Source organism: Coffea arabica, chromosome 7e, assembly GCF_036785885.1.
Source record: "Coffea arabica cultivar ET-39 chromosome 7e, Coffea Arabica ET-39 HiFi, whole genome shotgun sequence".
Lineage (NCBI taxonomy): Eukaryota > Viridiplantae > Streptophyta > Magnoliopsida > Gentianales > Rubiaceae > Coffea > Coffea arabica.
Window position 1 is genome coordinate 1,179,672 of NC_092323.1, and position 14,579 is coordinate 1,194,250.

General features: G+C 35.2%; 1 protein-coding gene across 5 annotated transcripts; it reads left to right on the top strand.

Moving 5' to 3' along the window:
• Window positions 1-6: 6 nt before the first annotated feature.
• On the top strand, window positions 7-8,886 carry LOC113690084 (uncharacterized). 5 transcript variants are annotated; one of them, XM_072058402.1, is made up of 8 exons: window positions 7-366; window positions 659-765; window positions 889-1,000; window positions 1,171-3,469; window positions 4,055-4,153; window positions 4,247-4,294; window positions 5,291-5,338; window positions 6,943-6,993. In XM_072058402.1, the coding sequence occupies exons 1-4, from the start codon at window positions 297-299 to the stop codon at window positions 1,206-1,208; spliced, it is 327 nt and encodes a 108-aa protein (XP_071914503.1). In that variant the 5' UTR covers window positions 7-296; the 3' UTR covers window positions 1,209-3,469; window positions 4,055-4,153; window positions 4,247-4,294; window positions 5,291-5,338; window positions 6,943-6,993. The 5 variants fall into 5 exon arrangements, 3 of the variants coding, with proteins under 3 accessions (XP_071914503.1, XP_071914504.1, XP_071914505.1); XM_072058404.1 differs by having other exon boundaries at window positions 8-366; window positions 646-765; XM_072058403.1 differs by lacking the exons at window positions 4,055-4,153; window positions 4,247-4,294; window positions 5,291-5,338; window positions 6,943-6,993 and having other exon boundaries at window positions 1,171-3,471.
• The last annotated feature ends 5,693 nt before the right edge of the window (window positions 8,887-14,579 follow it).

Consider the following 14,579-nt stretch of genomic DNA (forward strand, 5'->3'; position numbering starts at 1 on the left):
CAGGTGACTTCTTTTAAACCACAGATTCGATTGATTTGATTGGACAAATTAGGTTACTTGCTCCCGACTTTTTCAGTGAGAGGTTACGTGTTTCCGGCTATTTCAGTGACAATCACAGTGGGAATGGGCTCGAGATACTTGTGACAGACGTCAAAAAATTTTCTCCTCTTTCTGCAACATTTCTTCCAGACTTCTACGCTTCCATCTCCCCGAGTCCTTCTACCTCTCCTTTCCTGCCAGTCTCATCATCTCATTCTCGGGTAAATTGGGTTACCCACTATCATAAAAGGAAAAAAATGAAGATTGCTTCTCCTTTTAAACTCCATGTACACCCCTTCTCAGAAATTCTCGGCATCATCATCATCGGTGAGTTTTTTTTTTTAAATTACTTGATTGTACTTCTCAAAACCCCATCTACTTATATAAACCCTCCTATTCTCTCCGGCCTTTTCTCCTTCATTTCTCTCATCAAAGCTGATATTACCATCTCTCTCCCTATTTCTCTGCCATTTCAAAATTTTTGTGCTTTTTTTTTATATGTTTCCCAAATTATAACGTTCAAATTGGGCCCAATTTTATTTTTTTTCCAAGATTTTTAGAGTTTTCTTTGAACAAGTTCTTGTTTTCCACAAATTATTTGTGTAGCATTTGTTTCCAGAAGAGGAGATAGGGATTGGGTGTGTGTTTCTGTGTATGAAAATGGCGGAGAAAGAAAGACGCAAATTCAGGGCTTTGGATTTGTACATATGCCAATTGAAGATTCAGGTAAACTAAAGCTATTCGTTTCACTAATTTTTTGTTTTCCTTATTGAAATTCAATTCATTCTTTCTAATAAATATTTCATCAGAAATACTTGATACATGGTTGTTCTTGAATGTTTTATACAGATTTTTGGGGTTTTTACTGTATTCAGATGGGGGATCAGCTGTGCGTTTCGGCCTCTCAAAAGTGCAGCAAAAGGAAGGCGTAAATTAATGGAAATGTTAGTTGAACATTCAGGTGAATGATATCTACTGATATCTTTAATTCTTTTATTTTTCTTTTCTAAATGGTCTTTGAATTTTATCAATTTATTTTCTCAGTATTGCTAATTTTTCTGACTAAATGATCTTTTTTCTTGCTTTTTTCCAAAGCTGAAATGGGTAACTTTTTGATTTGTTTTGTTACAGATTTATGGACTTCAGAATTTTGGGAGATGGGAATTTAGTTTATTGGCATAGAATTTTTTTAGAGTAAATTTGAATTTATGAAAATTTGGGTTTAAGATTTCTATATTATAGAAAGTGATTCAGGGTTAAATCTCGATTATGGTGTTCCAGGATCTGTAACTTTGCTTGGCAGATTAGGTTTTTCAGCATAAATCTTGATTAGGTTTCCTAGGATATGTAACTTTACTTGGTGGATCAGGGTTTTAGGATTTTTATGATTTTCAGTAGCTTCAAATCCGAGATTTTTAATGTGCCCCTGATCACTTGATTTGTTTGATAATTTCGAAAACAGATGATATAGAAGGGGAAGTTATGTGCAAAATCTTTTGTTTTTAATTTTTTTATTTTTATGGTTTGTCAGTTTTGGTCATGTACTATTACATTGGAGGAGTTAGTTTTAGATTTTGACACTTTTTAGTAGCTACTGTTGTAGTGATATCTCACTTTTGCATGATTTATTAGTAAAATGAATACTTTAAGTTGCTTGCTGTTTGTGCTCATAGTTTGAGAGTGACTAGACATTAAGCTATGCTATTTAATGACTTTAGTAGATTGTGAATTTGTGATGCTTGTGCTTTTTACATTGGCGCAATAGATCAAGTGAAGAATTTGAGGCTGCTTTTCTTTTGTGGTCATCGTTGGAGAGTGATTTTATCTTTCAAACTTCTGCTATTTAATCATCTGGGATGACTTGTAACTTTGCAGGGTACTGTCTTTTTACTTGATTGTGATCTCTTAACCATGTTGATTATTGATCAATCACTGTCAAGAATGTTTTAGATTGCTCGCTTGTTGTGGTCATAGATTGGAAGCATCTCTGCTTTGCATCAACGTTTTTCTTGCATCATGTCCTTTTCTATTGCTATATGGCTGTTTTCTTTTCATAGCCCTTATTTAAGTCTGATGGTTCTTGGCTATTCATTCATATTGTTCCAGAGTCCTAGATGGTAGTTGTGGTTGATATAAAACGCAATTCTGTTCCATTTGTAATTTGATAAATTGGAATTTAGTTTTCCGGATAAGTTGACTTATACTCTCATGTTAGTTTAATTGTGCCACATAATAATGTCCGGAGCAGTATTTCAATTTTCTATATGCATGAGTCATTGTTGGATTTAGTATCCTGATTTTAGTTAATAGATGAATGCTGAGTAGCTTTGCTGTGTACTCGTGAATTATTGTTAGATGTATACGCTTCAAGGAAGATGGATTCTTCCTTGTCTAACTTCTATTACATCCATCTACTTTTTTAAGTTAAACTCTGTTTTTATTAAATGTCTAATTATACGCCTTTTTGTATTTGGTTGTAGTTTTTGTGAAGACTTGTGCTTTTAATTTTCGCTAACTAATGCCTATCAGTGTACATAGTTAAGGGTGTTGACTATCGTGCTTTCTGGGGCCCATTAATTGGCTGGTTTATTTGTCTCAAGTGATTAGCAATCTAGCATTCGAGGACTAACTGATTGTGATTTTGAAAATGTATACACTGTTGCAGTTTTGTCAATTCTTTCAAATTGCTTGCGTTTGTTTAGGTCTCAATTTGAGAGTGCTTCTTGCTTTGAGTTTTTTTCATGGGGATACTTGTTATTTTTGTCATCTTGTTTATGTCTCATGGGCTATAGTCATTTTGTTTTCACAATTCTAGAATTAACAGTGGTTCTAAAAATGCAGAGCTGTTTGTTTTTCATGTGAAAAGCTCTGGTTGGGTTTTATTGGTGATTAAATTGGGATGCTTTTAGATACAACTCTTCTATCAGTAGTTTTTCAAATTTGTACTTGTGCCAATGTCTTAGGACAGTTTTGGCCTGTCATGTAGAAGAAGAAGTTATTATTGAAAAGTTTACTGACTTTAGGTATTAAGTATAGAACAGAATAGACAGATGGACAAACACACTCCAGCCAATAACGATTGGCCACATCAGCAAAACAATCATCCCTTTTGAGCCATGGCATTTGTCCTTGTATATATATGTTAAAGAAATTGAAGAGAGAAAAAGCTTCTGAAATTGAAGAGAGAAAAAGTGCAGTTTTCTTTGTGAGGATGAGGAAGAAGACGAGAAGAAAGATAAAGTAAAGGGTTAGAGAGAGAGAGTCGGATGGTTAATGAAAGGAGTGGAGAAAAGGGAACCCGCTACCATCACTGAAAAGTTGGGAGCAGGTAACCTTCTCCCATCAATCACATCTGCATTTGTTTGTTTGAAAAAGAAGGTGGAAGGTTGTATGTTTCTCTAATGCTTCTCAAAGATGACTCCGGATCAGAGTGAGTGTTTTCCATGATTTTCCCCATCTTTGAGGCTCTTAATTCTTTTTCTCACCTGCCTTTGCATTTTTTATTTGTTTAACTCATGATCCCAATTTCCTTTTTATCTGTTTAATTTTGTCTTGTGTTTTTTTCTGTCTGAAACATATTTGTTTTTGTACGTCTTTCTGAAACTTTTTTTTAGGGGAAAAGAAGTAGTAAAAAGACTTGTTTGTGTGTTAGGGGGTTAAAAAGTAAATAAACTTTTGAAGTAAAATAAAAATCATAGGTAATTTGTTAAATTGATTGGTGTAGAACGCGACAAAATAAACTTCCGAAATTGATTGGTGCACTTTTTTATTTGTATATATTTTTTATTCTACGATGAGTGGTCAACTGACGAACTAATTTTTTATCTTTGATTTCTCAATTTATTCCAATTCCAATTTGCTGAGAGCCTAATCATAGCATTATTCTGGATAAGTTCTATGTGAAGAATTGTTTAAATTCACAGCTTGTTTCTTTTCGATTTTTGTCAATCTGATGCCTTTAAATGATTTTTTCCCTCGATTCTGTTGTCTAATGTATAATTTTTTGATATTGCAGGTCCAAAATTTGGAAATTTTCTTCTGTCCTTTCCAAGAACTACTCCAGAATATAGCAGCACGACTCAATACCGTATCCAGCCTACTTTGTGTAAAATTAGTGAGTAGTTTGATTGTACCTTCTTCTGTTCATGTGTATTTTATTGCAGTTTGTACTCTAAATGTTATACCCCTTTTCCTTTGCTCTTTGCAGAAGAGGTTACATAGGACTTTATCACTTGTTGCTTTTCCATTATTACAGGTTTTTTGCTTTCCTTTTTACCATAATTTCAATTGTTATTCCTTAAGTTGTTCATTTGTGGTGACTAAAGTTAAGAGTTTCAGTGAGGAGAGTGCTACTTGTTTTCCTGAAATTATGGAATTTGAAAAAAATTTAATATTTTTACGTACTGTATTTATAGTCTATAGTCATCGAGACAAATCGTATTTACTCATTAGTGGTATTGGTATCTTATTGATTTTCAATATGAGTGAATATAGTGTAGTTTGATGATTTCTTGACAATGAATACTGAATTTTTTTCAGCTCCTGTTCAGTTGTTTGAGCTCCTATTTTGTTCCCTTTATGTTTCAGTTAGTTCTGAAATGATCAACCCTCTTGATTCTTGATCTAGCTTTCACTTGTTAAGCTATTGCGTGATCCATTTTTTTTTTCAACCTTTTTGATCATTCTTCCCATGTGATGGCTTTTAAAGCACTTACGAGTGACGCAGTTTTTCTCACAGAAAAGAAAACGGATATGACTAAGTTGTGCATGTTAGCAATTCTACCCCGCATTGTCATGTAGTTGTTTGATCAAATGTATTCAAGGGATCCACATGTTATTAACCTTCATAACTGATATGTAAAAGTTAGTACTAGAAATTTGGAATTTATACTCCTTTATTTCCTTACTAAACAATTAATAATAGTAAGTTTTCTAGCATGTATCATATAACTTGTGCTTGGTGGGTTTTCTTGCTGAGTTGTATTGCTGTGACTGTTTAATTCTAAATATGTTATCAAGTTAGACAAAAAACGTAGAATGGAACTTAATTGGCCAATAGAGTGAGATGAATCTTAACATGGAAAAGAACATGCATATAAGGCATGTTGATGATTGCAAATTGATAGAGCAACTTTGTATCTTCAACTAGATGTCACCAAAGGTACCTTTAATTTGGTAATATAACACTGTATTTTCCTAGCATTTGTCTGGTTTGTAAGACTTATTTTGGCTTTCTTGGTTCTCATTGTAGGATCCAAGTAACTAACTCTACATCAATTCTTTGGAAGTTGATGCTAAGGTATAATTTGTTTATTACCTTTCATTTACCAATCACCAAATCGCTTGAGACATTGGACCTTTCCAATCAGTCAATGTAAACATGGCAGGTCTTGGGGTCTTTGAGTTATTCGCTTTTTCTTATTTTAATTGGCTTTATTCCATATTGGTGTAAAACCTTTCTGGTAGTGAAAATATATGAAATTATAAGGTTGCTTGCACAAAAGACAAAAAGTTTTGGGAATGAATATTGATTTATTTCAAGGAAGGCAGCTTGTCAAAATTTTATGCCTCTACTCATCTTCAAAGAAATGGTTGGCCTTGCTTTAGCTGAAAAAGAGATTGTCCGTTATAATTTTGTTGCAAGATCACAAACTAAAATATTCTTCAAAAAAGATGTTTTTATAGTGATGTTGGATTGCATAAGCCCTTGCAAAAAATGGAAAAGTTAAGAAGGTTATTTTAAAGATGATGTTACTATTATTTGGGACATTTGAGAGGATTGGTCATCCTTTGAGAGAAATTTTATTGCTATGTTCTGGTCTTTAGCAACATTTTTCTCTCTGTACTATGAAAACACTTCCATCTCATTCACTTATATTTTCATGGAAGATTGATGTCATTCTTGACCTTTTGAGGACAGAAAAGGATGAAAGATGTTTAATCATGTCTTTCTATATAAGAAAGGTTTATTCTTCTAATTACCATGTTTCTTTTTATTATTATTTTATGGTGATGTATTTTTTCAAATGAAATCCACTTTTCTCCCCTATTGTGTACTTGACTCGGCAAAAAAAAAAAAAAAGAAATCAAATTCTGATTTAATTTGCACTATATGCCATGCAAAGCTTCTTTCCTTGCTATCCTTACAGTCAGAAACAATATTGCATGTCACAGAAGAGCTATTTCTATTCCCAAGGAGGTTGCTATGTCTGCTGTGCATTTTATTTTTCATTTTTCTACTATGAACAGAAACAAGTTATATGTTTCAAACTGATTTTGGCTTTTCATACTTGATTTATGTTTTCCAAAAGTCGGTAGTAATTATCATATTTATGTTATATACAACACAATTATGGGTATAATTATAATTAACTTTCAACTAATTATCTTATGAATGCTTAGATACACTTATTCATACAGCACCCCAACGGAAAAGGAAAAAAAAAAGGCTTTGTGCAAGATATTTTATTTCACTGTCTCATAGGTCTTGTTTATTAATTTTTTAAAAAGTGCCCCCTCTAAGGTCATCTTAAAAACTGTCTCAATGGTTCTTATTCTTGAAACCTTGAACCCTGATTTTAAAAGGGTTGTTGATGATGATTGATCATATATATAACTAGATGATTTTTTTTTATTTTAACAAACTTTCATGATGACGAAGCAAAACGAAAAACATAGGCGTTCTGTGTATCCCTAACCATCAATGTTCATGTATGAACCATATTGTAGCTTTAATTGAAACTATAAGTTCTATGCTAAATGCAATAGCTATGGCTAAAGAACTCTATTTTAACCATAATGGTTCAGCGTTGGAGAAGCTTCTGGTTTACATCTATTACTTATTTCTTGTATAATATTTTTAAGTGGTGAATGATTAGTAAAGTTTTCTTGTTAATTGTGCAGGCATGTGTAGACTTCGTGGCAAAAGTAGTTGGAGTAACTTCGGGACCAAAAGGAAGAATTTTGGTGTTGCACATTAAATTGCATCCCAAGATTGTTAAAGATACTGAAAGTGTTTTAAACAGGTAACAAGTCTTACATGGTATATCAGTGTATTTGATATGTGCAAGCAATATTAGTGCTGAAATTGTTAACAAGTTTGTTGTTTTTTTACTAAGAAACAATCATAGCGTTTGCATCAGTTCAAGCAATCTACTTATTTCACTTTGAGGTGACCTTATGGTAGATTCCACAACATGATGTCTTAAAAATTTTCTTCTTCTTATATTTGGCTATGTCAGTTATTCTCATACTTTTAATGGAAGAAGGTGCTATTTGCTTCTTGTTTTCTTCTAAATCTTTTAGATTTATTTACTATCATTAAGTATACTACATTTGGAAATCCATCAAATAATGATTAAGAGAAGGGGGAATAATGGATAAAAAATGCTCCAGGTATTAGAAATAATTTTGATAAATAATTTGGAGCTTTTTAATGAAGATTTGAGCCTAAAGTCCAACATCTGTATCTGTACTTTCTGTCATTCTACATTAGAGTGCATATTTTCGTATGTGGTGTAGTTTTTTGGGGCTTAAGAGAGCCTGCTAATTTGCAATCTATCATCTCAAAGAAAAGCAAAATGTTTATAGGAATATTATCTTATTCTTAGTTTAGTTATTATTTGCACTTCATGTAATTTACTTGTGCAGAACAGATTGATTGGAGGATGCTTTGGAGTATGTAGGAGTTAAATTAGTGAGGCAGGACGGTGCAAATGTTGCTGAATTTGTTCTCATCTTAGCTCCAATTTATTTTTGTCCGATCTCTAATTTGACCTATTTTTTATTGTTGTCTACATTGCTCTCTTTAATTAAAGTTATCAAAGTTAAAGGTGACTTTGCTACCGCTATCAATTGCTTTTGAAATTGCCATTATTGTGTCAAAGCAATTTAAAATGTTCCATTTTCACTTTTCATTGTGTTTTTTTTCCAGGATGAAACATATTCAGCTTTCATATGGGATTTCATAAAACTACCAAAACATGATGCATGTAGAGATGGAAGACTACGTAGATGAGATTCTGGTTCGCGCGAGTCAATAGGAACGGGGGAGCGAAGCAGCTCGACTGAAAGGAGAGGAGCGAAAAGAGGAAGGTGCCTGACTTAACGTTGAATGGTATTAGCTTGACTGAATAAAGAGATATGTGGATCACGCAATGCAAGAAAGAACTCTCTTCTATGTCGCTTCACTTCAACAGTCTATTTCTTGCCAGATGGTGTAGGTAACGTAGCCAGCTTGTAGAGGCATAATGCTTGTTTCAGAACTCAAATTGGCATCAGGGAGGTAATTTGCCATCTTTGTACTATTGCAAGAAGAAAAATCATTTTAAGGTTTAAATTTCTGATGATTGTAGGTTTGCCGCTCATGATTTTGCAAATATTGCTATTGTTAGTACAGGAAATGATTATGCAGTAGGAAACAGGACTTCTGACTTTTTTCAAAAGTAGGAAGAGAATTAAGAAGAAGTGAGACATGGAGCTATGGTAAAAATATCCTGCACATTGTAGAGGGGATGGAATTTGATCGCGGATATTTTTCTCCTTAACATGATTGGAGTTTTGGATCTCATATTTCTATCTGTTGGTGTATGGTATTTAAGAGGGGAAACTTCTGTATTCGCAATTGCTTTTGGTTGCCTAAAACATCGCATGGTTCAAGGATATTTTGAAACGATACTACGAAGTCTCCAATCGTGATAGTTGCATACAACATTGAAGAGGAAGATCAGGCTCCGTCGTTAATAGGTAGTTGCTATTAGAGGCCTTACCTTCACTGAGTGCTACTGTCTCTTGATAGGAAATAATGAGACAAGAATGCTTGAATATGGAATTTATCACATTCTTTCATTTCGAAGGCATTTTTTTATTGCAATTTCAATTAGTTAAATCTACCAAAGGGCAGATTATGGGGGAAAAAAGATAGATTACAATCTTGAATTTCCATTCTAGCACCAATTCTTCTTGGATTTCGAATTGTATTTCCAGTTTAAGAATTTGTCTTCTTTAATCGTAGTTATCTAATTCCAAAATGCTGTACATTATATCACTTATAAAAATTTTCCTAATATATAAACAATCAAGATAAATGTAATAAGTTATAGAACATTGTTATTGATATTGAAGTAGGCATGTATCTGCTACCTGCTTTAATATCATATTATTTAGCTTTCTCTTAGTGTTTTCCTCCTTTTATTTTGTACTAGAATAAGCTCATTCGATGGGGCATGGCAATCTCACATAACCTCACCGCGCGTCGTGCGGTGTTTACCCTCCTAGTTTTAACTTTAACGTAGGAATGTTTGTGCAGTGTTTTTTAGATATATTTTAAGATATTTTTAGAATTCAAAAGTTTTGAAATATTTTTTAAAATTTGACATCATCACCTATCACTATCACCAACTACTAATACCATTCTCTACCTCCTCGTGTCTCATCTCTCTTCTTTCTTCACTTTTCCTCATTTCTTCTTCCCCGTCACCCTTGACCCTTCCTTTCTCGTCTCGATCCAAATTTGGCCGTGGCCATATTGGCATTTAGTTGCGGCCTATGAAACTAATTGAAATCAGTCATGTTTGGACCAACGGACCTTAAAGCACCTAGCATGCACAAACTGTTAATGCATTCAAAAGTTGAAAAAGCACTTAATCGGTCATTGTTGGTGTAAGCGAGGTCTATCAAGTAGAGCCGAGCTCAAACACAAGATGAACTCACCTGCAAAACAGGAAGTGGTTTAGGCTAAATCTCACGGGAGCACTTCGATGCTTAAATCAGTAATTGTCGAGAGTTATATTGGATGAGTTGGAGTACATACTACTTGTAGAGGTCAATTGTGAATTTATCCACTTCAGCACCGTTTTGGAGTTAAGGGTGAGTCCTTTAAACCCTGATAACGCTTTTTAGAGGGGCTTTCTCAGGATTCGATCCCTGGTCTTTTAGGATAAAGGGTCTTGAGGATGTTTCCTAGTACCAAAAAGGCCGGTCTTTTTGTGGAAGCCAATTGTGTATTTGTCCGTTTCGGCACCATCTTAGACTAGTGCCGTGGTAGTGCCGAAAGTGATCAGATCAGAAATTCTCACCACTGCAAAGTACAAAAGCACAGTTATTCAGAATCGAGAGGAAGGAAAAACAAAGTTAGGAACGAAAGAATACAATATTGTTGAAACCTAGTAGAAAAGAATGGCGGATGGCCCGGGCTGATGAGAGCTCGGCTAATCCCGCCGTCAACAAGAATTGCCTCGGGGAAGGCTCAGCAGTTGATCTTGAGACCCGACCCCGCCAGCTTCCGAAAATTCTCTTCTTCCAGATTGCCTGGAGAGGTTTCTTTAATTGAGGTGGGAGGTCTCCACCAGAACCCCCTGGGAAAGTCGTCTGTCGGGATGAAGAAGAAATTGCGCTTCCACTCCTTAATAGAGGTGGAGGCATCTACCACCAAATTTGGGATCTTGTTCTCGAAGTAGAACCACCCCTTCTCACTCCCGTCGTTTTTTATCGAGTAACACCGGCGGAAGAGATTGACAGTGGGGGTTATCTCTTGGTGTCGACACAGCATTTGAAAGCCGGCAAGGATCCGGATTGCATTGGGGGTGAGTTGAGTAATCCTCACCCCGCAGTACCTCAAACAATCTCGGAGAAACCTAGTGATTGGCACCCTGAGTCCGACTTCTAGCTGGTCGACGTAAATGGCAACCCTACCCCTAGGTGGGAGTTCGGTTGACTGATCTGGCCGAGAAGGGTAGATGCTGTAGTGCTTCTGCCAGGAGTACTTGCGAATCACCTCGACTATCAAAGTCTGGCCCATGATGTTGCTGAACATGGGGACCTGGCCGTAGTCAATTGCTGCTAGGTTCGGAGGAGTGGCTGGCTCTTGAACGCCATCGTCCCATGGTATCTCCAAACTGAGGTCATCATTGTAAAGAATCTCAGTTTCCTCTTCGCTCTTTTTCTGATGTGTACTAGCTTGATGAGATGCTCCGGCAGCATCTTTCCTGGGCTCGAAAGCGGTTCTCCCTTAGGTAGGGACAGGCCTCTCTGCTTCGGTGAAGTCAAGCCTCACTGTTTCCTTGTGTGTGCGGACTGTTCTAGCGATAAGTAAATGAGGAGAAAGGGAAACTTACTCTTAAAAGGAAGTTGGGAGTTCGAAAATTGTCGAGATGAGAATATGGCGAAGATTTGTTCTAAGGAGATTGAAGATTTTTGCGGAAGATAGTGAAATGGTGAAAGGAACACCCTATTTATAGGCTAGCAGTAAGAAACTGAAAGTGCGGCACATTTGGGGTTCTCGAGAAAATGTTCTCTCTCCTCATTAATGAAAAGGCTGTTCGACTGACTGCTAACTCTACGTCTATTCATGAACCTGTCGATAAAGTTGCCAGCCATCTCTTTATCTTCCTTCCTTATGTGTCATTTTGGTGTTTCACGTTCCAGAATCATTCATCAACTTCGGGAAGCGACGAGCTGGCTCTTCCCGAAACTTGGGGTTTAGTGAAGATGGTCAAATCGGCTCGGATATCCCAAAGTGGGGACACAGGCTAAATCCTTGATAGCTCCACCTCAGACATCCTGTACCTTTAGGCGATCGGGGTGAACTCGATTTGCGTTCCTACCACGGTCGGAGCTGTAGCTCACACCGTCGAAGTAATACCTAAAGGTCGGACAACTGGAAAAGTATTAGATGTGACCTTTGTCACACGATGATGTATGACTGGCGAGTGCTCTGACACACTGCCTCTTGCAGAGTCCGATCAAATCAGTGTGATATGCTGTCTACATCAAATTTATAGGGACCTGCACCCACAATTTTTCTCTTTCTCTCTCTCTCTCTCTCTCTTTCTCTCTCCTGATTATCCTATATAAATAGCTGGAGCTCCTACTGAAAAAGGGGATGCAAAATCTCTGGTAAAAAAGCTAATATTCATTTTTTCACATTGCTTCAATTCTAACTAATTTAACCTTCGGAGTTATATCAGGGGATTCTACCCCTCTTTTTATAATTTAGCTCAAGTGGTACCAAAAAACATCCCCAAGATAAAGAGGACCAGGGATCGAATCTTGGGGAGACCCCTTCAAAAAGCGCTACCAGGGTTTAAAGAGCTCACCCTTAACCCCAAGACGGTACCGAGATTGACAAATTCACAATTGGCCTCCACACTACTCAAGTGGTCAAAGGATTGGTATTTATACTAGAAATGTTAAGGGATAGAATGATGTGATCTACCGGTCATGTCAACCATCAACCAGGATATGATGGTAGGGCGAGATTTCTGATGACCTCGGATAAATAAGCTATGTTGAGATGATTTCTTGCGAAGGCTCAATATTGGCCTAGGTATCTTCTGGATTAGATTGGCTGAGATATTATCTAAACCGAAGTAGCCGAGATATCCACATTTGTATTATTTTGATGGGATGCAATCTTGTTGTGCTTATTCTTCCAGTTTACAAGTGGAAGGCACATTTTACTTGTTGACTATAAAAGAGTCAAATTCAAATGTCGATATCACCACCATTAACAATAGCTCGTTGCATTTCTCTTGACAGCATTTAGCAAGGACAACGAGGTCGTGATCTAGCAACGGCCAAATTTGGGATGAGGGAGAAAATGAGGACCAAAAGGTGGCGGGGGAGAGGGGAGGAAGGAGGAAAAAGGAAGAGGGAATGGGTGCTAGCAGTGATGGTAATAAATTGTGGAGTTACGTGGAAGAAAAAAATGGGGTATTTATTTTTTTAATTTTTTATATATTTGTGAGTTATTTTTATCTGTGTATTACTAAAGTATGGTATTTAAAAAACTAATTTGTGAAAGAAATTTTTTAAGTTCTACCTACTGTGAAATTTTTTTTTTTTTTTTAAACTTGGAGGGCTACCATGCACAAATGTGACAGTGCACAACACAATCATAAATTTTTTATTTTTTAAAAGCTAATGTGTTAGTTTGGAACTTGAAGTAATTATAATGGGGCATCTTAGAGTACGTAATGACAATTAGTATCAGAGTCGAGAGAGGGCAATTGAACTTGAGGCGTCCATGTTTCAAAATATTGTAGCAGCTAGCAGGCAATGACAATCAACAACCATCTTTATTTGGCAAATGATGTGCACTTTTAAAAAAATACAGCTCATAACATGGCACCGTTCTTTTTTCCTTTATAAAATATTTTATGAGATGAACTTGCCTCTTCAATCTTCATGGATTTTTCAATGCCTTTCTCTATTTTGTCTATTTAATCCACTTAGTTCTCCTTATTCTCAAATTAATCTTAAATTATTGTACAATTAATAATAAAGAAATTTCTAATAGTAATGATTTAAAAATACTATTCAAGTAAGTACAATTTAGTAATCCTTGACTAAAATGCTCGATTTTGTGGTTTGGAATTGTTTATTATTTTTTTAGTTTGTTAATTATTTTTTATGCTGATTTTTATAACTTTAGATAATTTCATTTATATATATATATGTAAGATTTTGTAGTTAAGTGTGTGAAAATCTCCATACAATTAATACAAAATGATATTAAATTATGCACTAAGGGTAATTTGATATTTAATTTGTTAGAGAATCTAATTTATGGGAATTTATGTCATTTTTAACAATAATAAGTAAGAGTGCAGTGCTAGAAACTTTTTTTTTTTTTTTCAGAATGTCAATATCATTTGCTTTTTTTTTTGGTTAATTCACTTTACTCAAATATCTACTTTAAATCTTAAAATTTGTTCCACTTATTTTATGCTGTAATGATTTTAAATTGTAAAGTGGAGCAAATTTTATATTTCAAAAACTAAAATGAAGATTTTTATATTTTGAAAACTAAAATATGACATATTTTATACTTCGGGAACTAAAATGTTTCATTTTAAAATTTGGCCCACCTTAAGGTTGAGAGATCCAAGTAATAACTAAGGTTGAGAGATCATTGATAATATCATAGTTGCTCATGAGTCTATTCATTGTTTGAACAGTAGGAGGAATACATATAATACTTTTATGGCCTTAAAACTTGATATATCCAAGGTCTCAGATAGAGTGGAATGGCTTTTGTGATAAAAATGATGAAAAAGATGGATTTTTTTTTTTTGTCAAACATAGATTAGGTGAATTTTAAAATGTGTTTTCTGTGACTTATTCTTTCAACATAAATGGTGAAATGAGAGATTTTGTGAGACCAACTAGAGGAATTAGATAAAGAGATCCTCTGTCTCCTAATCTGTTGCTCTTAGTTATTGAAGAACTTTCTAACCTATTGAGAAAGGCAATGTAAGAGCATAGTTTGACTGGTCTCAAAATAACAGATTCTTGTCCTACTCTTTCTCACCTATTTGTTGTAGATGACACACTTATTTTCTATAGAGCTAGGGTTGTTAACGGTTTGGGTCTAGACCCGGATTCGAACCGGATCCGTCAAATTTATCCGGATATGGGTAGGGATTTAATTCCGCTACCCGAACCTGGATTCGGATCCGTTTTGCCAAACAAAAAAAGGGATCAGATACGGAATATAGTATTCTGACCCGTATTGGACTCGAATCCGGATATAAATGAAT